At 40.1% G+C, this 24,571-nt stretch overlaps 1 protein-coding gene across 3 annotated transcripts in view; it reads right to left on the reverse strand.

Annotated features, from left to right (window-relative positions):
* Positions 1 to 860: 860 nt before the first annotated feature.
* The window catches only part of TIA1 (TIA1 cytotoxic granule associated RNA binding protein), a 47,190-nt gene continuing 23,479 nt past the window's right edge, over positions 861 to 24,571 (reverse strand). Inside the window, exons 4-13 of one of the 3 annotated variants that reach the window (XM_089687183.1) lie at positions 23,513 to 23,567; positions 23,134 to 23,166; positions 20,865 to 20,952; positions 19,914 to 19,989; positions 17,886 to 17,994; positions 9,969 to 10,064; positions 9,797 to 9,881; positions 5,593 to 5,716; positions 3,352 to 3,497; positions 861 to 2,005 (exon numbers count right to left, since the gene is read on the reverse strand). In XM_089687183.1, coding sequence (XP_089543309.1) covers positions 1,864 to 2,005; positions 3,352 to 3,497; positions 5,593 to 5,716; positions 9,797 to 9,881; positions 9,969 to 10,064; positions 17,886 to 17,994; positions 19,914 to 19,989; positions 20,865 to 20,952; positions 23,134 to 23,166; positions 23,513 to 23,567 — 954 coding nt within the window. In that variant the 3' untranslated portion in view covers positions 861 to 1,863. Of the gene's footprint in view, positions 2,006 to 3,351; positions 3,498 to 5,592; positions 5,717 to 9,796; positions 9,882 to 9,968; positions 10,065 to 17,885; positions 17,995 to 19,913; positions 19,990 to 20,632; positions 20,693 to 20,864; positions 20,953 to 23,133; positions 23,167 to 23,512; positions 23,568 to 24,571 lie in introns of those variants that run through there. The other 2 variants (XM_089687184.1, XM_089687186.1) reach the window with 2 other exon arrangements.

Here is a 24,571-nt window from a genome sequence, read left to right on the forward strand (position 1 = left end):
ACATGCCTCTCAGCAAATAGCTTGGGCTGTCTACTTTCCAAAATGGGGGTAGTGAAGGAAGGAAATGAGGAAATTACGCCCTTTGAAAGCCTCAATGTGGTCATTGTGTTTTTGGTCCCTGTACGCAGCTAAGCCATCAGAAGTTGGAGAACGTATTTTGGGGTGTAATTCCACATATATCCATGGCGTGTGTCAGAAATATCTTATTAAAGTGACTATTTTGTGCAAAAAGAAAAAAAGTCATTTTTTAAAAAAACTTGCAACAAAAAATAAAATCTTCCATGGGCTCAACATTCCTCTCAGCAAATTCCTTGGGGCGTCTACTTAATATAAAAGGGGTTATTTTGGTGTTTTTGTACTGCCCTGGCATTTTAACACCTCTAAAAATGTGATAGCCAGCCAGAAAGTAAATGCGTATATTCCAGTATATATCCCATAGTTTGTAGACACTATAACTTCCACATAAATCAATATACACTTACAGGGATTATTTTATTTTTTTTAACCCAAGACATGCAGATTACATTTTGGCCTAAATTTATGATGTCATTTGAGTTTATTAGATTCTTTTTAAAACCAAAATGAATGATACTGAGCAGTTTTAAATTTGTATTTGCTCACAGGAGCCCTCTTGAAAACCACTAATATAAGAAATCCATGGATCAGTTCCAATGCTAACAGGGCCCTGGTTGGTCAGCTCTACCCCCCCCCCCCCCCCACTGCTTTGCATTTCTTGGCCTATCGTGACATTCAGCTCAGTCTGATGTTAGTGCACATGGTCAGTCCCTTTAATTCTTAATATTGAGCATGCTTTGCACATTTTTGCAGCTGTTTAAACCAGAAACAAAAACACATCAGGCTAGTTCATTAAGAATTTATCACATTTTGAAATCATTTAGTTACACAGGAATATAGCAGTTTTCATTCCTGTTTCCACATTACTGTTTTGATCACAGAAGATAAAAATCCTTGAGAAACAAATCCAGTGGGGATTCTTTTTTTCCTAGGCACCTTCTCATAGGAGAGGGAAAAAAAAAAACCAGACAGGTTCCCGTGTACAGGCTCAGATCATGTCACATTAGTTTATATGATGAAAAACTTCAACCCTTTGTTCACTGAAGGGGGAGCCGACAGTGATCGTCTTCAGCTCTCCAAAGGTCAAATTTAAGGCGAAAAAAAAATTAAAATGGTCTAGATACAAAATTTATGTAAACCAACAAAATGGGCCATAAAGAATTTTAAACAGTGCGTACAATCTGAATAGGAAAATTATTTTCCACATTGAAGGTTTCAAGGAAGGAAACAAAACTAACCTTCACAAACACAACTTCACAAATATTGTACAATTAAACTTTATAATACATCTCAATTCATACTAGGAATGCAATCTAAAACTGCACGCTACTTCAGTGAAAGAAAAGGAAAAAAAAAAAAGAAAAAAAAAAAGAATAGACATTTTTGTGCAATTTTCTGCCCAAAATGGCAGTGATCCCTGCATTGTTTTTTATTATTTCAAATGAACTTAACCCTTTTTCTGCCAAAGATGATCTGACAAGGCTTGGCTGCCCTCTTCAAGAGAGACATGGTTAAGTAACAGTTACATATAATATAAAAAATTAAAATGAAACAAAAAAAAGGAAGGCAAAAATTGGCAAACATCCAGCATCTCTAGTTATTTTTGTAGTTTGTTTTTAACCAAGTTGGTGAACAGGTCATGATTAAAAAATGGTTACTTTTTTTGTTGTATTTTAATAAATATACTGTATCTGACATCTGCACGGACATGATTATAGAATGGTATCAAAGTAAACAAATGGGCCAGCAACAGACAGCTGGTGTATGTGTGTTGGGGAGTCCTTCCTCTCATTGCGTTTGGTATCCAGCCATACGATAGCCTGTTTGGTTTGTGATCAGAGTTCCGTTCTGTCCAGGAGGAGGTTGAACACTATAATTTGGTCCCACCCATGCTGCTGCTGCTGCCGCCGCTGCAGATGATGGCGTTTGACTGCAAAAAAAAAGAAAAAAAAAAAAACAAAAACGAAGAGGATCCATTATGGAATCTGTATAGCTGCTGTAAGAATTGCAGAAGACAACATTTGCATATGTCATAGAAAACATCATGTTTTATGCCAAGTTAGGGTTCAACATCTGATTCAGGAGGTTACTCCACCTGTTGGATGAAAAAGCTCATTGTGTGTGTGCGACACAAACATATGAGTCCTAGCAGTTCTGCTGCAATATGCATACACCTGCTATACAGTTTATTTGGTTAACCCTGAACTCTGAGCTATGAAGCTGTGCAGGAGCATTAAGACCAGTCACTGCTATTTCTCTCTCCTGAACAGTTTTCAGCAGGAAGCATGTAGAGGGTGCACCTTTTGGGTCCCTCCCACATTTGTTTCCTGTACAGACTGTGCAGCACAGTGATGTTACTACTAGTTTCACAAGCAGATAACTGGGTTTGCAAAGGAATTTAGTACATAAAATGGGTTTATAAATTTTGGGGCTATTCTTAAATACATTTATATAAAAGCTTTTGTGCCCAGATTTTAGTTTTAAATATATATATTATAGAAATATATATGTCATAGGAAAAAATTGGGAATTAGCCACTGCTGTGCCAATCTGAAAATGCCAAATGTCTGACTGTACAGCTTCCATGTCATTAACTTGCCACAAGTATGGTGAAAACTCCTGAACTCATCAAATCAGAATGCACTGAAGCCAGAGGCAGCCATGCAACTGACATTTTCAGCCTTTATATTTCTCCCAGGTTTCCTTTAATGTGGCAGCTCTTCACAGTGGTACTATAGTGTATGAAAACGCGTCATAGGTCAACCAGCAAAACAGCATATGTACATGGAGTTCAGTAAAGGCTAGCATCCACTAAAATGAAACCAACCCTCTCTCCCCAAACTTACCTAAACACCGTGGCTGGAGCTCTTCTGTCCCTCATCTTCAAGCCACAAAAAGCTTATCACCAAAATCCACTGACTTTTACAGTACAGTAACATCAATTGTATTGGTTGACTGGTCTACTTAAGTCTATGGCAAATATGCAGGCCTGGCTACTGAGATTTTTGCTGCCTTCACTCTCCCAGCATCAGAGGACTGAAGCATAAACAAAAGTATAGATCTCTGAAGGGGGTGGGGAGTTTTATTTTAGCCAAGGAGCCTAGATATTAAAGACAAGTATACTTTTAAACACAATATACGTATCCTCTAAAAGGATCTGTAAAAGCAGATTTACACTTTGGGGTTGATGCGCCCACACACAACTCACACTTCATTTGAATCACCTACGTGATTGTCCTTTTTATCAATGGACGGTGATCTACATTAAATCCTTACCTAAAGCCTTGCTGATTCCAAGCTTGTCCATACACTCCATATGCAGGCACCTGCCAACCATTGGGCATATACTGGCCTATTTGCTGAGCTCCTCCATACCACTGCCCCCACTGTCCATATGTTGGCGGAAAGCTAATTTGGCTTTGCTGAGTGTGGGAAAGAAGGAGAAAAGAAAAAAGTGACAATCAAAGGTAAGGCACACAGCAAAGGCATAATAAAGGCACTAACGAAAATCACACACTTGCTTTATTATGCATCAAGGAGTAAAATGTTCATAAAATAACAAGCGAACATACTAAAACTTTATTCAGGGGAAACTATATTAACCGCCTCCTGCCTGCCATATAGTACGACGGGCGCAAGGAGGTTCTCTGACCGTGCATGCGCGGTTTCGGAAGCGAGCAGCGCGGCGATCGGCGATGAGCTGTGCCCCTCGGACACAGCGGATCACCGATCAACGGAAAGAGCCAAAGATGTCGGCTCGGTCATATGATCAGCTGTGTCCAATCACAGCTGAAAACATGTAAACAGGGAAATGCTGGTTATCGGCATTTCTCTCCTCACGAGCTGTCGCGCTGAAAGCTCCAGCAGAGAAGAGAGTCGGTGGTAATCGGCATTCCTCGGAGGGGACATGTACACTGATCATCAGAGCACTGATGATCAGTGTGCCCTGATGATCTGTGTAGCCCCAGCAGTGCCACCTGTCAGTGCTCACCCATGCCACCTGCCAGTGCCCATCAGTGCACATCAATGCCACATATCAGTGCCCATCTGAGCTACCTTTCAGTGTCACCCATCAGTGCCACCTATCAGTGCCCGTCAGTGCCACCTAACAGTGCCAGTCGGTGCCATATATGAGTGCTGCCTTTCAGTGCCCATCAGTGATGCCTGTCAATGCCCATCAGTGCCACCTATCAGTGCAGCCTAACAGTGCCCATCACTGCAGCCTCATTAGCGCACATCAGTGAAGGAGAAAAATCATTTATTTACAAAATTTTATAGCAAAAACTAAGAAAAAAACTTTTTTTTTTCAAAATTTTCAGTGGTTTTTGGTTTAAGAAAAAATAAAAAAAACCCAGAGGTGATTAAATACCACCAAAATAAAGCTCTGTCACTAAATAAACATTTCATATGGGTACAGTGTTGCATGACTGTGCAATTGTCATTCAAAGTGTGACAGTGCTGAAAGCTGGAAATTGGCCTGGGCAGGAAGAGGGTATAAGTGCCCTGTAGGCTAGTGGTTAAATGGTGTCCTCTGGTTAGGTTTGGAAGATGTCCATTCCTGAATCATTCATACGACCACAACCACAATGGTTATTGCAGGAAAAAAAATTGATCTTAATTGATCTGAAAGGGACTCTTTCAGTAAGTTAAGAAATGTTAAGAATAACTGGTCACCATTTTTTTTTTTAATTTTGGATAGAGTAGAGAGAGATAAGTACACATCAGGATTTTATTGCTGTGTGTGCCTTTACTACTGTCATTTTCTGTACTGAGAAGGTACAGTATGCCCTCACTTTAAGAACAGTTATTGAAAAATCTCTCCATAAATTATTTTCCAGCAGTGTGAGAAACGGTTAAAACTTCTGTCTACATCACTGTTGGAGATCTTCTACTCACTTTCTGCGTGGTTCCAACTCTTCGCATTCAAACTCAAATGCAAATAGATGTTTTGTGTGGACCTGTATGTTACCCCTAGGGCAGGGGTGGGCAACTGTGGCCCTCCAGCTGTTGAACTACAAGTCCCATCATGCCTCTGCCTTTGGGAGTCATGCTTGTAACTGTCAGTTTTGCAATGCCTCATGGGACTTGTAGTTCTACAATAGCTGGAGGGCCACAGTTGCCCACCCCTGCCCTAGGGGATTTCCATTTCAAACTAAATTCCCTAACCTGTTCTGAACCCTTTTGTTGTGTAAATGGGTCAACACCAGCAGCTGATGGAATGATATATTCTACCTGCAGCACCCACTGGTAGCAATGTGATTTTGGTTACTGCAGTGCCAAAGTCATATTCTATGAAAAAACAAACTCACCTGGAGGTACGCTTTAGTCCTTCAAAACACGCTGACATATAGTGAAGGGGAGCCCCTCATGTTACTCAAAGAAAATGTTACTTTCATGAAATTATCCTAGTGAATTACTATGGTCATCAACATGTACCCACATCATCAACTATTTAAATTTACCTTTGTTTAGCATCTGGCTTAGTAACTGCCTGCAAAAGATGTAAATTGCACTTACTTGTTGTACTGGATTCAGCATATCTGGAGTCTCCTTGCCCCAGTAGCACTTTACCACATGACCTTCAATAGTAGTTCCATTCACGCTAACTATAGCATGAGCTGCACTTTCATGGGCATTAAACCTGTAAAGACACATAATCATCTTCAAATATTATTCACAGTATTACATTTTTCCACAGAACCTCCCCCATTCCCACTAACCCCTGCTTTAGGCCATCACAAAACAGAGGAAACTTTGTGTACTCATGGGTTCATATCATATAGACAAGTTAACCGCTTGCCAACCACGCTATAGCTGAATGATGGCTACAGCATGGTTGTTAAGTTCTGGGAAAGCGTCATATGATGTCCTCCCAGAACGTGCCCTCCCAAGCGCCCAAGGAGATCTCCGTGATCACCTGTGTCCTATGGACACAGCTGATCACGTGATGAGGTAAAAGGCCAATCACAGCGGCCTTTTACCACGTGATCAGCTGTGTCCAATGACACAGCAGATCATGGAGTAAATACAGTTGCCAGTTATCGGCAGCACTTTCCTCAAGCTGTGAAAGTACTGTCGATAACTGGCAATGGTCATAGAACAGATCGGCACTGATGATCAGTGCCCAGCAGTGCCGCCTCACCCATGCCCATCAATGCTGCCAATCAGTGCAGCCTCAAACGCACATCAGAGAAAAATTACCTGTTTGCAAAATTTTATAATAGAAACAAAGAAAAACTTGATTTTTAAAAAAATTGTTTGCTCTTTTTTTGTTTCTAGTGCAAAAAATAGACCACCCAATGGCAATTAAATACCACCAAAAGAAAGCTCTATTTGTGTGCAAAAAAAATTATAAATTCATATGTGCATGACTGCACAATTGTCAAAGTGTGACAGTGCTGAAAGCGGAAAATTGGCCTGGGCACGAAGGGGGTAAAAGTGCCCGGTAGGCAAGTGGTTAAAGGGATTGCAAAGGTTCTTTTAAAATAACAAATCTGTCATACTTACATGCTCTGTGCAGTGGTTTTGCACGGAGCAACCCTGATACTCATCTTCTAGTATCCCCAGCTGGCACTCCTGGCTCCTCTAAGTTTCCCTCCTACAGCATGCAGCTTGTCCGGTGGGAAGGGGGGGAGGGGGGGATTGGCTTGGTACTCGTGCTGGCTCTATCCCGAACCACACTGTGTGCTACTGACGCACATAGTGCGGCTCAGCCTCCCGCTCCCTTATCACTAGTTTTGGTTGACAACAGCAGGAGCCATGATTCCCACTACTCACTGAGTCCTGTTCTCGTGCACAGCGCTGGATTGACATTGAGCTCAGGTAAGTATTTAGGAGTGGGGAGGGGTTGCTGCACAACAAAATATTTTTTTTACCTTAATGCAGAGAATGCATTCCAGGTTCCAAAAGTGCAGGATCATGTCAATATAATCCAACTAAACATTGTTATGAAAAGATAGAGCACACGATGTACATGGTTATATAAAAAATCCTTTCATGAGATTTCTGTGCCAGGGCCAGATTATGCAAAAAAAAAAAATTGCCAAACTGAAATTTTTAAAGCCTCTTTGAGCAGATGGGGCTTTGTTATCAAGCACTGGTATATAGTTAGAATTCTAGACATAAAAGATAGCATACCATTTTAAAAGGAAACTTTTCGAAAAAGGAAGCAGTCATTGCCAACCTCAGTTAGTATGAAGATGACGACTATGACTTTACTGATTGAAATACTTGCTCCCAGTCAGCGATTTATAAAATAATAAAGACCTCAGATCTCATAACAGCCAGGCAAACATCATTTTCAGAACAAGGTAAGCAATGACAGCTCATTTCTCCAACAAAAGGTATACTTAAAAGTGAAGCTGAACTCTGCTTTTTAAATATAATTCCTGCTTAAGAGCAGATACCCTAAGATACTTGCTCTTTCCTTTATTAGCCAGAAGAGCCTGTTCTGTTCCCTTCACTAGCCCCCCCATCCATTTTCTTTTTGGAAACAACTGGTAAATAATAATCTCCTGTTATATAAAAACACCTGTGCTAACCATGGCTGTCTGGTAAAATAAGAAAACATATGGTTTAAATGGTTAGCGGACCCTACTTCTTCATAACTAGTTAATCAGATACTCCTGTTAATGCCTTTCTGAATAACACATCCCTCACAGGGCCATATGTGGTAACATACGCTATGTTATTTCATAAGGTACTCACAGCTGCTTGATAGCTGAACGGTGAGAAGCCACACCACAACTACTTCAATTTTACCTGTGCTTCTATTGTACATCACTGCTGTATCCCTTTTTTTTAAATTTTTATTCTTTTTATTAACCGCTTCCCGACTGCCCTATAGCAGAAATACTGCTATAGGGTGGCACAGGAGCACAAAATCACGTATATACACACACACACACACACGTGATTTTGCATTTCTGTGTAGGGGTCCCGGCCAGTGATTACCCGCCAGTGCCCAGTTATTACCGACGATCACCGACAGGGAGGAGGGCTGCTTTGTTTCCTAACAGTCCTCCTCCCTGTCGGCTCGGGCACAGTGCTCTGGATGGCTGTGCACAGCCATCTAGAGAAGTGTGCTTACAGTGAAGCACACACCCCCTCGCCCCCTAGTAAAACACTCCCAGCACACAGTTAACCCTTTGATCGCCTTTTAGCACCTAAAAAAATGTGATAGGCAGTCAGAAAGTAAAAGCTGTGTAAATTCCATTATCTATAAGTCTCTCTCAACCAGGGTGTCCAGGCAACCTGGGGTGCCTTGGCAAAATGTCTAAAAATTGCCCAAAACTTGTATACAAGCCAGCGGGTGGAACAAGCCTGCCTTTTAGTTGCAACAAAGCCACAGGTTTTCATTGCGCATCATTACCACCTTCTAGCCGCTGGCATCCTTGCAACCAATGGCATCATTAGTTGAGGAGTATGTCGGTTTCTTGCACAGCATTCTAGTATGACCCTCCCCTGCCCCTCTCCATCAGTGCTGGGGTCACATTAGCTCAGTGATGGAGAAAACTCAGGGAGAAGAGAAACAATGAAATACTAGTCAGTACCAGTGTGCAAAAGTGTATTTGCTTTGGAAGAATAAATCGCCTCTAATTTTGGGTATCCTACGTGTATGGATGTTGCTGCGTATATAAAACTATTAGAATAGTTTTTCACATTTTAGAATGAGGTGCCCTTTTAAAATTATGGACAGTCTAGGGGTGCCTCAAGACTGTCCATAATTTTAAAGGGTTCCTTGACTGAAAAAAGGTTGAGAAACACTGATCTATACCATAGTTTGTAGATGCTATAACTTTCATACAAAAGCAATATACACTTATTGGGATTTTTTTTTTTACCAAAAACATGGAGCAGAATACATTTTGGCCTAAATTTATGAAGAAATTTTTAGTTTTTTTTGTCTTGGTCTTGGTCTGTCAAATATAACAGAAAGAAAGCTCTATTTGTGTGAAAAAAAGGATATAAATTTAATTTATGTAGAGTACTGCATGACCGTGCAATTGTCAATTGTTGGCAGTGGATGTATAGCAAAAAATGGCATATATTGCAGTATTGATAGCATAGTTTGTAGACGCTATAACTTTCACACAAAGCAATCAATATACACTTATTGGGGGTTATTTTTTTTTTTTACCAAAAACATGTAGCAGAATATATTTTGGCCTAAATTTATGACTAACTTTGAGTTTACTATATATTTTTTATAGCCGAAAGTAAAAAATATGGAGTTTTTTTCAACATTTTTGGACTTTTTTGCTTATAGCACAAAAAATATAAAGCACACAGGTGATCAAGTACCACAGAAAGAAAGCTCTATTTGTGTGAAAAAAAGGACATAAATTTAGTCTGTGTACAGCATTGCATGACTGCGCAATTACCAGTTAAAATAGTGCAGTGCCGAATAGCAAAAAAAAGGCCTGGTCAGGAAAGGGGGTAAATCCTCAGGAGGGCAAGTGGCTAAGATATGTGGAAAAACAATTACATTATAAACAAAACAAAAAAAAATAGGACAATATAGGATTTGTGGCTACTCAATGGGCAATAATAGGCATACTGTAATGCCTAATGTTAGGCAGGACATCTAGTTTTAGAAGTTTAAAACCAAATTTTAGTTAATTTTTATGAAAGGAAAACACAGAAAGACAACATACACAAAAGAAAGGAGGAGAGCACTCAGCTCCCTATGCAGTTAAATGACTTAGAAAATGAAACTTACCGTACAAAAGAGTACCCTTTATCTGGGAAAACACGGACCTCCATTATTTGGCCAAATGGAGAAAAAGTCTGACGCATGAGTTGTTCTGCAGAAAAACCATAGACACTACATTAAAAGCAAGTCCCCCCCCCTCATGGCATGATATACCAGCTCTGAAAAGCATAATGCTTACCTGTTAATCCAGATGTAACACCACCACAATACACAGTACAGTTGCTGGGGCTTGACTGGTTGACCACCTCATCATAAGACAACTGTTTTGTGTTGGCTGAAGAGAAAGCATATTTAGGAATGTTTATAGATAAAAGATCTAACTACATTACATACAAATAAAAAAACAAACTTACAAAAATACAAAAAGGCAGAGTCAGAAATAATGATTTTGTGAAACCCAGAATACCACTGTTTTTCAGCTTCCACACAAACAGACAAAAGTGCTAGCAAATTCATGGGCTGTTAAAGCACTTGCATAATAAAATCAGTAAGACCTAGACAAATACTATACATTAAAGTAGATTAAAATTTTGCATTTAGTTTGTAAAGCACTATGGGAAAATTTCCTTTATAAATATGGAATTTTTGTACTTGCTATAAAATCAGTTTGACGTTTATGAAGGGACACAGAACCAGCAGTTATTCTGATACAATTGGGTTACAGTGCCTTTAAAAAAGTATTCATATCCCTTAAAATTATCCACATTTTGTCATGTTACAACAAAAAACGTGAATGTATTTTATTGGGATTTTATGTGATAGACCAACACAAAGTGGCACATAATTGTGAAGTGGAAGGAAAATGATAAATGGTTTCAAACTTTTTTTAAAAATAAATATCTGAAAAGTGTGGCGTGCATTTGTACACTACTCAAAAAAAGAAACACTTTGAAAACACATCAGATCTCAATGGAGAAAATATCATGCTGGATATCTATACTGATATACACTGGGTAATGTGTTTGGTGGAAATGAAAATTATCAACCTACAGAGGACTGAATTCAAAGACACCCCAAAAATCAAAGTGAAAAAAAATGATGCAGCAGGCTAGTCCATTTTGCTGAAATTTCATTGCAGCAACTCAAAATGGTACTCAGTAGTTTGTATGGCCCCCACGTGCTTGTATCCATGCCTGACAAATGTTGGGGCATGCTCCTAATGAGACGATGGATGGTGTCCTGGGGTATTTCCTCCCAGATCTGGACCAGGGCATCACTGAGCTCCTGGACAGTCTGAGGTGCAACATGACTACGTCGAATGGACCGAAACATGATATCCCAGAGGGGTTCTATTGGATGTAGGTCAGACAGGAGTGGGGGCCATTCAATGGTATCAATTCCTTCATCCTCCAGAAACTGCCTGCATACTCTCGCCACATGAGGCCGGGCATTGTCATGCACCAGAAGGAACCCAGGACCCACTGCACCAGCATAGGGTCTGACAATGGGTCCAAGGATTTCATCCCAATACCTAATGGCAGTCAGGGTGCCATTGTCTAGCCTGTAGAGGTCTGTGTGTCCCTCCATGGATATGCCTCCCCAGACCATCACTGACCCACCACCAAAATGTTTTTGGTTGTAACATGACATGTGGAAAATTAAAAGGGGTATGAATACTTTTTCAAGGCACTGTATACCACCGCCTTCAGCATGATTTAGACACTAGCAAACAAAAAAAAAAAAAAAAAAAAGCCGCTGCCCAGTCTTGTACAACTTTCCCCATTCCAGTTTTGTAGAAAAGCAGTTTAAGGATTAAATCAAAACAAAGAGGGGTGGGATCAGTGTCCCTTAGAGCTGATTCACACATGTGCAGTTCCGGATTGAAGATCAGGTTTCACAGCTGATACAGTAGGTGTTCAGCAGTTCATGTCCGGTTTACATCAGGTTCAGGAGAGAATTAGGTTAGGATCTTATCTTGTTCACACATTTGCGGTTTAGAAATGGTTCCCATAGAAGTCAATAGCCTGTAGGCACTGCTCAGAAATCGCACATGACTTTCAAACTGCACTAAATCCGCACCGCCATTGCACCAGACATACACTATATTGCCAAAAGTATGGGGCTGCCTGCCTTTACATGCACATGAACTTTAATGGCATCCCAGCCTTAGGCTGGCCATACATTATACAATTATCTGCAGATTTTTGGTTTAGATTTACCAAAAACCATATAATAGGAGGACAAACCTAAACAACACTTTCAGTTGTATCCAATTAGGCAGGCCCTTGCACTACATAGTTGAAGGTAAATCTAAAGGAAATTGGGCAGAAAATCTGCAGATAATTGTATAATGTATGGCCAGCCTTAGTCCATAGGGTTCAATATTGAGTTGGCCCACCCTTTGCAGCTATAAACAGCTTCAACTCTTCTGGGAAGGCTGTCCACAAGGTTTAGGAGTGTGTCTATGGGAATGTTTGACCATTCTTCCAGAAGCACATTTGTGAGGTCAGGCACTGATGTCGGCGAGAAGGCCTGGCTCCCAGTCTCTACTCTATTCATCCCAAAGGTGTTCTAATCAGGTTGAGGTCAGGACTCTGTGCAGGCCAGTCAAGTTCCTCCATCCCAAACTTATCCATGTCTTTATGGACCTTGCTTTCTGCTCTGGTGAACAGACATGTTGGAACAGGAAGGGACCATCCTCAAACTGTTCCCACAAAGTTCGGAGCATGAAATTGTCCAAAATGTATTGGTATGCTAACACTTTAAAGTGTTACTAAACCCACAACAGTAAAATCAGTATGCAGTAAAGCATGCTTGTTATACTCACTGTGGAACCTACAGGGGTAATCCTCTGCATTGTGTAAAAAGGCCGTTTGATCCTTTCTTCTCTGCCCCTCCTCTTGTTGAAATGACCACCTGATACAGACTGAACCCGTGGTCGCACATGCTCAGTTTGGTGTGTATTGCTAGAGGTTTTCTAGGTTTTTTTTTGGGAGGGTGGAATCAGCACAGGGCCAATCAGCACTGTCCAGACAAGATCAGAGGTTTTGCATCTTCCTAGAGCAGAAAGAAAACTCCTACAAGCTTTAACTAGTGCTCTGCTGAAGTTACAAGACTTCTCTAACTGCTGATGAGAAAAAGTATTTAGTTTAAAGTTACCAAAATATTTGCATTTCCATGTTCTGTGTACTGTGAGAGACCAGATATAGTCAATGCAGGGTACTGGGTTTAGTAACACTTTAAAAGTTCCCTTCACTGGAACTAAGGGGCCAAGCCCAAACCCTGAAAAAACAACCCCACACCATAAACCCCCCTACACTGAACTTTACAGTTAGCACAATGCAGTCAGGCAAGTACCGTTCTCCTGGCAACCGCCAAACCCAGACACATCCATCAGTTTGCCAGACAGAAAATAGTGATTCGTCACTCCAGAGAACCTGTCTCCACTGCTCTAGAGTCCACTGGCGGTGTGCTTTACACCATTGCACTTGGTGATGTAAGGCTTGGATGCAGCTGCTTGACCATGGAAACCCATTCCATGAAGCTCTCTACGCACTGTTGTTGTGCTAATCTGAAGGCCACACAAAGTTTGGAGGTCTTTAGCTATTGACTCTGCAGACAGTTGGTGACTCCTGCACACTGTGCGCTTCAGTATGCACTGACCCAGCTCTGTCATTTTACGTGGCCTAACACTTTGTGGCTGAGTTGCTGTTGTTCCCAGTTGCTTCCACTTTGTTATAATACCACTAACAGTTGACCGTGGAATATTTAGTAGCAAGGAAATATCACGGATGGACTTATTGCACAGATGACAACCTATCATGGTACCACGCTTAAATTCACTGAGCTCCTGAGAGCAACCCATTCTTTCACAAATGTTTGTAGAAGCAGTCTGCATGCCTAGGTGCTTGATTTTATACACCTGCATCCAATAAGTTGCAGGGGCGCCCCAATACTTTTGGCAATATGGTGTATGTGAACAGGCACCATAGGAAGCAATGTTTTTTTCACTTATGAGGACTGGATGCGATTCAAACCACATCCAATCTGCATATATGTGAACCGGCACTTAATAAACTAAGGAACAGATTTTATAGCAAGTACAAACATCCTGTATAGTTTATCATTATAGTGGAACTTCACTCTCCCAATCAACGCTGAATTTGTTTTAAAATCTGCTGCTAACATTAATAAATAGTTTACTGGTTTTAACGTATTTACATTTCTTCAGTTACTTCCTGGTTCAACTCTAGGCAAACTATGTCATACTTCCCAGGCGTCTTCAGGAGTGGAGGGGGAGTTTTTTTTAGCTAAGCACACCCAACTGCCTGCATGTCTAGGCTAAGGGAAGGTGGATTTCAGGAAGTAAAAATGCTACTGCCCTTATTCAAGATGGTTGCAGCCAGAAATGCTCAGGAGTGTTTTTCAAATTGATTTCTTAACAAAATAAAGCATGGAGGGACGGATGGATAGATGGGGGCGTTTATTCTGAAAATGAAAAATGAATAGCGTTTTGGTTTGTGGCATTCAGAGGCAGTGTAGCTCCGCTTTAAGGGCCATAGGATCAGTAGTTATTCGGATACAATTGGGATGTCCAAAGAAAGGCCAACTGAAGGATGGGCAATACATGAAACAAACACCAATAGGCCCACATAACAAACATACATCTAAAGGTCAAGTCTGCAAGGCAAAGAGCTACCTGAAGAACCCTACTCTCCAAGCTGGCATCAGGTGAGGCCTGAACATCTACCTGGTAAAAAACTTTGACATGTGAACAGAAGTACAGGTGGCAGCCTTGCAAATCTGGGAAACCATTGCTTGAGGACCTAAAAAGCCCAAAGGACCTAAAAAGCCCAATGCTAGAACTATGCCCTTAAGGCCTGAACAGTAATCTGCCACAGCCACAGAGAAAGGGAAAAAAGAGAGCCATGTTCTCCTTTATGTGGACTATCAGGAATGCCAAAAAGGTCAATCTTCCTAAAGGAAGCACTGGCATCAAGGTAAACCCATACAGCACAAACTAAATCCAGGCAGTGAGGGGAAATTTCCTTCTGAAGTACTGAAGCCAAACAGAGAAATAAAAGAACAATGCCCTGGTTTAGGTGAAAGAACAATACTACCCTAGGAAGTAAACAGGCTCAATACCACCTTATTGTGTCAAGACGAAAAAGGCTTCTTTACATGATAGGGCCACCAGGTCAGACACACGTATTGCAGAGGTGATAGCATCATGGAACACAACTTTGTGAGAGTGAAAAAAAAAAAAAAAAAAAAAGAGGAGTATCCCTAATAGATGCAAATGGCAGCCTTTGAAAATCCAACAGAACCAAAATGTAGAGCCAAAAGGAGTCACATGAGCTTGTACAGGAGAAACCACATAAGATACACCCTGTACAAAAGACTAACAGTCATTTAAAAAGGATCACTAAAGCTGGTTCAGCTGTCCTTCCAGGACACAAAGGCACAGTGGAAGATGTCGCAAACGTGCGAAACAGTGACTGAGCAGTCCGCCATTTTGTTAAAGAGTATCCATTTTTCTCCCCTCACTCCCTCCCCCTCTGAGAGGAGACATTTGGCCAGTGTGTGTGTGTTGGTTGTGGGTCACTGGCAGGCCAAGGCATCTCTGAGCTAGGTGCCTAGCTGTCTGGGCGAGCTGTCCCATTTTACACCTCAGAAGAGATAAGGCAAGCTTTCTCTGGAGTTGAGAGAGATTCCAACCTAATAAAACCTAACTCAGTGTAGGTGACAGAATCAGATAACCTCTGTTAAAACCATTTTCCCCCTATGTCTCATATCTTGGAATATGAGAGACTTACATAAAAACCGAGCATATCGCCAGATGGGCTAAGAGGAGTCAAACATTTTGTCTTCGGACACACAGGAAAGCAGAAAAATAGATCTTGCAAACCATTCAGTGTACACTTTCATAATTCATATCTAATCAATCCTCAGACTTGTCTGCATAATAATCTCCCCGCGGGTGGAGGGTCACTTGTGCAGATGAAAAGTTATAAGAAATATGAGTTATGGGAAATTTTTGCTATAGTTGAGGCATCCACCCATCTCCCCACACCCTAAGCAGAGATTGGTCCTTGACTGCAGAGCCACCCCCTGCTGGGGAATACAAAACAGGCTGTCAGGCCTAAGAGTAGGAAGTTGAAGATGTCTGCCATTTTAACATCAATACCACCTGGCGAGACCCATGCCCTTTTGCTCTGAAACTTGGATCTGCTAACCCAGGACTTTGGCAAGTACCTTAACCCTTTCACCTCTCTCTGATATCTCTTTGCTGTGCTGTTATTCTCTCTCTCTCTCTCTCTCTCTCTCTCTCTCTCTCTCTCTCTCTCTCTCTCTCTCTCTCTCTCTCTCTCTCTCTCTCTCTCTCTCTCTATATATATATATATATCTTAGTTACATCTAACATCTTAGTTACATCTTTTTTCTGTAAATATTTTTATTGCACCCGTTTGACCTTTTAGTAATAAATCTCTCTTTCTGAAAGTGTTGAACTGTTTCTATTGCTCTGTATTGAAACTTATGAATTCCTGCCTCTAAAGAGAACGCTACTGTTTGTTTAACCCTCTGTATAACAAGCCTGTGTTATGACCGTGTTATGCAGTCGATTATTTCAATCATTAGAGTGTTATAGCTGATACGCCGAGTTTCCTCTCTGTACAAATAGGAGGTGATGGCAGTGTGAAGGGTTAATTGCATAATTAACCTGACCCAGTAACAAGGCTGCCGGTACATCGATTGTGGTCCGTTAGCTGGAAAATCGTTGTGCAGGGTGCAGCTGGGTGTGGCATTGTTATGCACATCACATCGCGATTTTAGATTGGCTAGTCCTTCGGTCACGAGTTTGGGTGAGAAGGTCTGGGGTCTGACGCTGGGATCGTGACAGAAGAGATCGCTGTACTGACATTGTTTTGTAAGTACAGCACTCCCTTTAATTTTTATGTTAAGCCGCTGGACACTGCCTCTCATGCAGTCAGTGTTTTATTAAAGTACTTTTGTACTTGTACTATTACAATTCTTTTGTATAGTTTTGCCCTCAGATAAACTACATGCAAGTACTTTGTCCAATGTAGTTAGGTGCTTCCTAAGTCTAGTTATGAGGTCTGACCTGTTACAGCAGGGCTCGACAAAACTCAGGTTCCAAGTTTCCACAGCAACTAGAAATTGCATCTTGGCACCTGGGTTCACAGATGTGTACTGAAATCAATGCATTTCCAGTTTCTGTGAGATTACAGTAAAGGTGCGATTTTGTCTCTCTCTCTACAACTGCATCCCATTGACTTCAATGCAAAAACACTTGTCAATAGCAATCTTATGTGACACTTATCTCCGTATCTACTTTAACACTTGCAAGTCTGCAACGTACTGCAAACAAACTCGCACAGGACCCTTTTCATAATGGAACTCAAAAACGCAATGCATGTGAATCACATTTGTGTGAACCACCTCAATAGGAACGCATAATATCTAGCCTGTCATGCGAATCTGATAATTTGAAAATGCAGCAAGAATCGCATATGTGTGAACCAGGGTAGCTCCATTCACACCTGGGAGTTTTGGGATCCTGGCAGATTAGCTGCAATCACAAAACGCATCTTCAGATGCCATTATTTTCAATGGCACCTAAAATGTGGTGCGGTTTTGCTGTGATTGTCATGCAGCCAATCGCATGTAGCTTGTCACTAAAATGTTGCCTTGCCCCAGGCTCCGACAACCCATGTTATGCTGAAAAAACTGGCTAATATCTTTAACTTTTTTAGCTGGCTCCTAGATTCAAAGCAAATTTGTCAAGCCCTGTGTTACAGTATGACTCAATAGTATCAGAATAACTAGTAATCCTGTGTTCCTTAATGAGTGGTAAAGAAATACTGTTTACACCATTTATAATTCTGGCATCCCAGTGTCAGACATATAAAAGTTGTTAATATGTAATGAACAAACGTTGGGAGTTAAAATTGTGTCATTATAATCATAATATTATAATAAAAGTAAAAAGGCAATGCCAACCATCCTACACTTTTTATTTTTCCAAAAACAGTTACATTTTAATGGATAAATATTTTTTTTACAGAAACAGGATCCAAATCAGTTGCAACTGTTTTTAGATAGCTGGTAATGATATTCTGTTGTAGCTACTCACATTCATAGGTGCTTTTTGGGGCTGGAGGTTTTCTTGTGGCCCAGTTTGTCCTGATTTGTCGACCACCAAGCCACTGTCCTCCCATCTGTGCAATGGCACTTTCTGCATCCTGAAAAGACAAGACATTAAAGACTAAAATGCTACTACACACTACTCTGATTCTTAAGATTTCTTAAAATCTATTAGCTATGAACATGGGGGGGGGGGGGAATAAAAGTTAAAAATCATGCTTACCCTACAACCAGTTTCTGTACTGCAGGTGGTGAGATCACCTTCCTTCCACAGAGATCCCAGGGAATACCCAGTTTACCAAATTTCGAAGATGATGCTCCAGCACAGTGCAGCAATATTTGGCATTCCCCAGGATTTCGCCAGAAGGACGACCATGTCACCTTTTCCTAAACGCTGTGGGAGAGAGCTACACACAAGGTAGTATATATATTTTGTGTTTTTGTTATACTCTGAAGCTGCTATTAATTACAGTGGATGAGGCCTGTAAACATTAAGTGCACCTTGCATTAACCACTTGCCCTCCTGAGGATTTACCCCCCTTCCTGACCAGGCCATTTTTTGTGTTACACCACTGTGTTACTGACGATCATGCAGCCCTGCACCCAAATTAAATTTCCATCCTTTTTTTTTCCCCCCACGAATTGAGCTTTCTTTCAGTGGTATTTGCTCGCCTGTGCGGTTTTTATTTTTTGCGCTATAAGCAAAGAAAGACTAACAATTTTGAGAGAAAAAAAAAACAATATTTTGGACTTTTTGTTATTAAATATGTCCAGTATAAAATTAAAAGAATAAAATTTTGTCATACATTTAGGCCAAAATGTATTCTGCTACATGTCATTGCTAATAAAAAAAAATCCCAATATGTGTAAATTAATTGGCTTACATGAAAGTTATAACGTCTACAAATGGCGGTATAGATACTGGGATTTTTTAACTTATCTTTTTCTACTAGTAATGGCAGCCATCAGCGGCGTACATTAGCGGGACTGCGGCGGACATTCTGACACTGGGGGGATGTGCACAGCCGTCCCGAGCAGTGTGCTTGAGCTGACAGGGAGGAAGACTGTTTGTAAACAAAACAGTCTTTCTTCCTGTCGGTGATTGTCAGTAATCACCAGCCGGAACCCGGAGATTCACATCCGCGGCAGCGAATGGCGGCGCAGGTAGGGCTCGCGCAACCCTCCCTGCCCGGAAATGCAAAATTACGTGTGTGTGTGTGTGTGTGTGTGTGTGTGTGTGTGTGTGTGTGTGTGTGTGTGTATATATACACACATACACACACACACATATATACACACACACACACGTGATTTTACGCACAGGTGTCGCCGTGTAGCACGGCGTGGAAATGGTTAAAGAAAACAGAACAAAACAAAGCATGGTGGATGGGCTAAATGTCTATCTTTCGGAAACAAGATTCTGCAGAGGTAAATAAATCAGGATAGTAAATCAGCACCAAGGGATTTAAAGGGCTTTGAAAAATCTGTGTTGCTCCAATACCTCCAGCAGCTTCAAAACTACCAGTAATTCTCACAGTAAGGGCTCTTTCACATGGGCGGTTGGGGGTGGCCTAAACACAGGCAGCAAAGTCACAGTTTTACCCTCCCCCTGGATGCCCACCTAAATTCTAACATTACAGCTGGAAAGGGCTGTACACACTGTGCAGCAATTTTAACTTGGCCTGCAGTTACCTGTCAAATTTGTACATTTGAGCACTACAACCATAAGGCAAATGCCTAGATTGCGGTTGCAGTGTGGTATCCTAATACAAAATCACTTTTGGGATAGAAAGAAAAAAAAAAAAGTCAGCAGGATCACTTTTTAAATGTTTGCCAGTTCCATTGTGGATTGCTTTACTGAGAGCGGTAAGCACTGTCACCTAGGTGAAAGAGCCCTAAGGGTTTTTCAATACTCAAGGTGGAAATCCCCAGCAACAGAAAAAAGCCCAAGGTAAATTGATACCAGGTAACATGTGAGGGTGGAAACTTCAGTACAAACAGGAACTAAACAACATACCCATTTGTTGAAGAAAGACACAAAACCATAGCCTTTTGATTTTCCAGTTGTCATGTCCTTCACCACTCGTGCATCTCTGCAACCAAAAAACAGACACATTTACCTATAGAATCGCATTCCTAAAAGCAAATATAAATGAGGGAAGCAAACCACAACAGACCACACTGTGACCCCATATCACTCCTTTGTCCCTTTTAAAAGGCCAAAGTAGGAAGCGTCAGCAAATTAAAAAGTTTAAAGCAGTCCCCTTACATCAGTCATCAAGAGCTAAAAACTAACTTCTATTTAAAAAGGGGTGGAGGACAATAGCAAGTAATTAGGTGTACATGCAAATTAATTGATAACAACTTAAACACATTAACACAAACTACAGCTGATCCCACTCACAACATGGCTACTTCCACATCAAGCATGGGCTAAAGCAAGCGACTGAAAATTGAGTCATTTAACCTTGGAATAGTTGTACACCTTTAAAATTAGTGGCTTTCTTGTGTGTTTTATTCATTCATTTTTTAACTCTTTCAGTGCAGAAGAGACCTGCAACAATGGTGCTCTGCAGACCACGCCAGCTGTGAAAAAGTTAAACCATGCAATTTGTTCCTGGTCATTGCAAACACAATTTCAATTACTTAAATGGAAATAAAAATAATAAAAACGGAAAATAGGAAAAATGATATATATATATTTAAAAAAAATAGGAATTAAAAAAAAGGGCATACGTGGCCTGTTAACTGAATTCTCAGGTCAATGCGTTAACCCCCTTTTTGGTCTGTGGCCAGCTGTAAATTTTGAGAAATTAAATATTAAAAACCAGTTAACAGTAATAAAAAAAAAAGAAAAATTCAATAGTGAAATTATTTTGAATGAGGATTGGAGAACGCAGCAAGAATCTAAAAGGACATTGAAGTTACACAGGAAAAAATGTTGGCTTCGACTTTTCTTTGTACTTACGATATTCTTCCAAAAGGTCCAAAGGCAGCTTTAATGTCATCAGTTGTAATCTCGGGGCTCAAATCACCAACAAAAACATGGAAATGATCTTGTTGGGAGAAGGAGATGGGAACAGGGTGAAAGGGGAAAACAACATTTTCATATTTTTAAAGGCGACAAATTACAGTTTACTCAACACAATACATTGCTCCATTATTAGTAAGAGAAAAAGCAGCAATTAGAAGCAAGATGTTAAAATAAAAGCCCCCAGATTAGACACATTGCTCAATACTATGTATTGCCCAAATATATCACTGGTTGCTAAATTCAACCACTGAACCTATTTAAAAATAAAATATATTTTCTAATAAACAAAAATGATGGAAATAAAATATGCCTCCAAAAAGTGAAATATATATACTTTTTTTTGTAGAGACACAACTCATATTTGGAGAAAGAATATAGGGAGTGGCACAGCCATGCTCATTATATGGCAGATAATGCCACAAAGAAAACATAATTATGGAAGATTTAAAAACACTTGTAGATCAAACTATTCTACACTATGCATACAATAAAATGCCTTCTTAAAGGAGAAAAGCTGCTGGATCTCCAAGGATCTTTCCTTAGTATACTAAGCGTCAACTTTTAAAGAACAAGTAAAAGAATATGAATATTGCCTATGGCAAACAAAGAACAAGAATGTGAGCAGTTACTATGAAAAACACTGCCCTTTTTTCTTTTTCATCACTCGTAGACTGATATGGATTAAGACATGATGATCAATGTGAATACATCCAAAAATTATTAAAATGACCTTCCCTTTCTGGAATATACTAAGTTTCACATAAAATGAGCAGTATTATACTTTTTTTTCCTCACTAAGATACACCACTATGCATACAGTGGATAAAACCAGCCTCTACAAAGTAATATGTAGTGACCAATCTTCAACAAAATGGAGGATAAAACATCTGTTTTCCTACCCTATGCCACAGCTACAAGGAGTGAGCACATGCACAGAGAATCACAGTGGAGAGGGATTGGAACCCTGTCCAGGTTTTGATTTGTGTTTGTCCCTTTTAGCTAGATTCACCCCTATTTAACCTGGTGACCACTTTCACCTAAAGTGGGGATAAAAAAAAAAAAAAAATTATATTTTGGGTTGTTACCTGAACAGGAATAAAGGGAAATGTGGAAATCTTTTTATGTGGACAATAGCTCTGGTGAGAACCAAGGATTCCCTTCCTTTGGAGGGGTTCCACTCATTTCCTGTTATGGCTATGGGAGACAAAAAGTGAAGGAAACTCTCCCCAATAGAACACTGGTGGGAAAAAATTGACAGGGCTTACAACCCTCCTTTACGACATAAAAAAAAATTTGGTTTTTTTTTTTGCATATTTGCTGTCATTTACAGGTCTGCCTGCAGAAATCAAGGATATTTATTATGGGATTCCCGACACTCAACAAAAATAGGTAATGGTATCTCATATATATTGGATTTACTGCTGGTTTATTCTGAGGGGCTCACGTGCAGAAACCTTGGATTTTTATTACTGAAGTAGACAGTTCTTGCTAGGGAGCCAAAATGGTGAGAAGCAGAACTGAACCTTCACCCAATTATCAGCAATGGATCATGGTGCTGCATAGTACGGATGATTTTCCAAGCATATACTTTTTTGAACAGTGGAAAACCAATGTATATTACAATACGCATTTCATTTTACAGTTTATTTCAAAGCAGCATACTCCAGAAAGTTAACGGCCATCCATTAAAATGCAACTTTATGAAAATGTACCCAAGAGATTTGCATGTTATCAGATATAATTTAAATAGATTTTTACTTCTTGAAGCCATCAAACATTAAGTTAATCTCCTTGAAGAAGGCATTTGGTGAAAAAAAAAAAAATTGGTTTTAGCTCCTTGTGGAATTAATGCTAGGAGCAACCATATACCTATAAATCAACAAAGCTTTCACGGATATGCTACTTGTCATGTGATATCTAAACATCTGAAAGTAGCTCCACAACTGCGTTTTTTAGCAGAACCACCTCCACAGAAGTGGAATCTCCAGCGACACCAATGTTATTATGGGATACAGAAGGTTAGTTATGGTTTAAGGAATGGCTAGGTTCACTGGTTATAATCAATGATCTCAAGACTGCCAAAGTAACAGAAAAAGGCAGCTAGAGAGGGTGATAGCAGAAGAAAGGAGTGGATAGGAACAGCCTAACTGTCGCTGGTCACCAGCGAGAGATTTAATTTTTATCCATAAAAAGACACAATTACCTTGAGAACGCAGTGTGTTGACAACGGAACTACCTGATGACAAAGATTAGATTTGTTCTTAAAATATTAGCACAAACATAATAATACAAGTTATCTAAGGCAGTGTTTCTCAACCATCTTACTTTTCTTTATCAAGTATTAACATCTCACCCCACAATCTAAAGAAATAAGGGTTTTGTTTAATATACACTTAGACTGACCAACGCAGAAAAGAAGTAGTTAAAAGGCAGATTGACACTGCTTGAAATATATATGATAATCACAGGATGAGAAACACCAATCTAAATATTGTTAAAATTATTTATAGTGGTTTTAATGTAATATGCTGTTATCCATTACAAACTATTGATAAACTAGTACAATATTTGGTAAAACTTACTGTTCGCATCTTTCTTTTGGCTGCTAGGAGTGGTAGCCCAGTTAACCTTAACTTCCTGTATACAAAAGAAAAAAAAAAACATTGGTACACAAACCTTGAAATGAGTTCTACAAAGTCCTGCAACCCTGAGAAGCAGCTGATTAGAAGAAACCATCTACTGATAAAGAGGTAATCAAAAAATGCAGGTACTTGCATTGAAGTGTCCTTGACCTGTTTTTGCTAAATAATGCAGATGCCATCTTCTACAGTTTGGGTCATTCCCTTTAACACCTCAGTACTAGACCTGACAATGCCGCGCTTAAGGGCAGTCTCATTGGCCAATAGTGGGATTAAATATAATGCAGTCCAAAACACTGACTACCATGCTGAAGTTGTTTGCTTAAGAAAATGCCCTAGGTTTAGGTGCACCTTGAACAAAGCACATGCCACTATGCACTGGTGCCTAGACATGCCTATAATTGTATACAAGTTTAGACCTACTAGCAATACCAATAAAAGCTTGCCGTAAAAGAAAACTTATTCATTATATATATCATACTTTAAGAACTGCTACACAAGCCACTTTGTCATTTAAAGTGGAAATAAAATGACAAAAATACCCTCACAGTGCCCCACCTACAATGTATACAGGATAGACAATCTTGCAGCACTCTTTACAGCCTCAGTGTTGACAGGTTACGCATGTACAGTGTTGCTCCACTGCAAATGTAAAAAACTACTAGCTTTGCTATTTTAGGATATGATGCCACCCTGTGCATATGCAATCTGTCAGTTCTGATATTCTAAAGTAGTGTTTTTCAACCTTTTTTCAGTCAAGGTACCCTTTAAATTCTTCAGCCTTGAGGTACCACAATCTAAAGGTTCGCCTACACATTAGATTGTGGTATGGTAAAACCACATGGTTGAGTAGTGTTTTTACCACCAAGTGCTACCTCTTCAGCTACAAAGGCAGTGGTCAGTGTTGCCGTCTATTTACGCAGCACTTTACATATATATTGTACATTTACATCAGTCCCTAACCCTCAAGGAGCTTACAATCTAAGGTCTCTAACTCACATT

This window comes from Staurois parvus, unplaced genomic scaffold, assembly GCF_062004578.1.
Source record: "Staurois parvus isolate SC_StPar_1 unplaced genomic scaffold, SC_StPar_1.0 ptg000420l, whole genome shotgun sequence".
NCBI lineage: Eukaryota > Metazoa > Chordata > Amphibia > Anura > Ranidae > Staurois > Staurois parvus.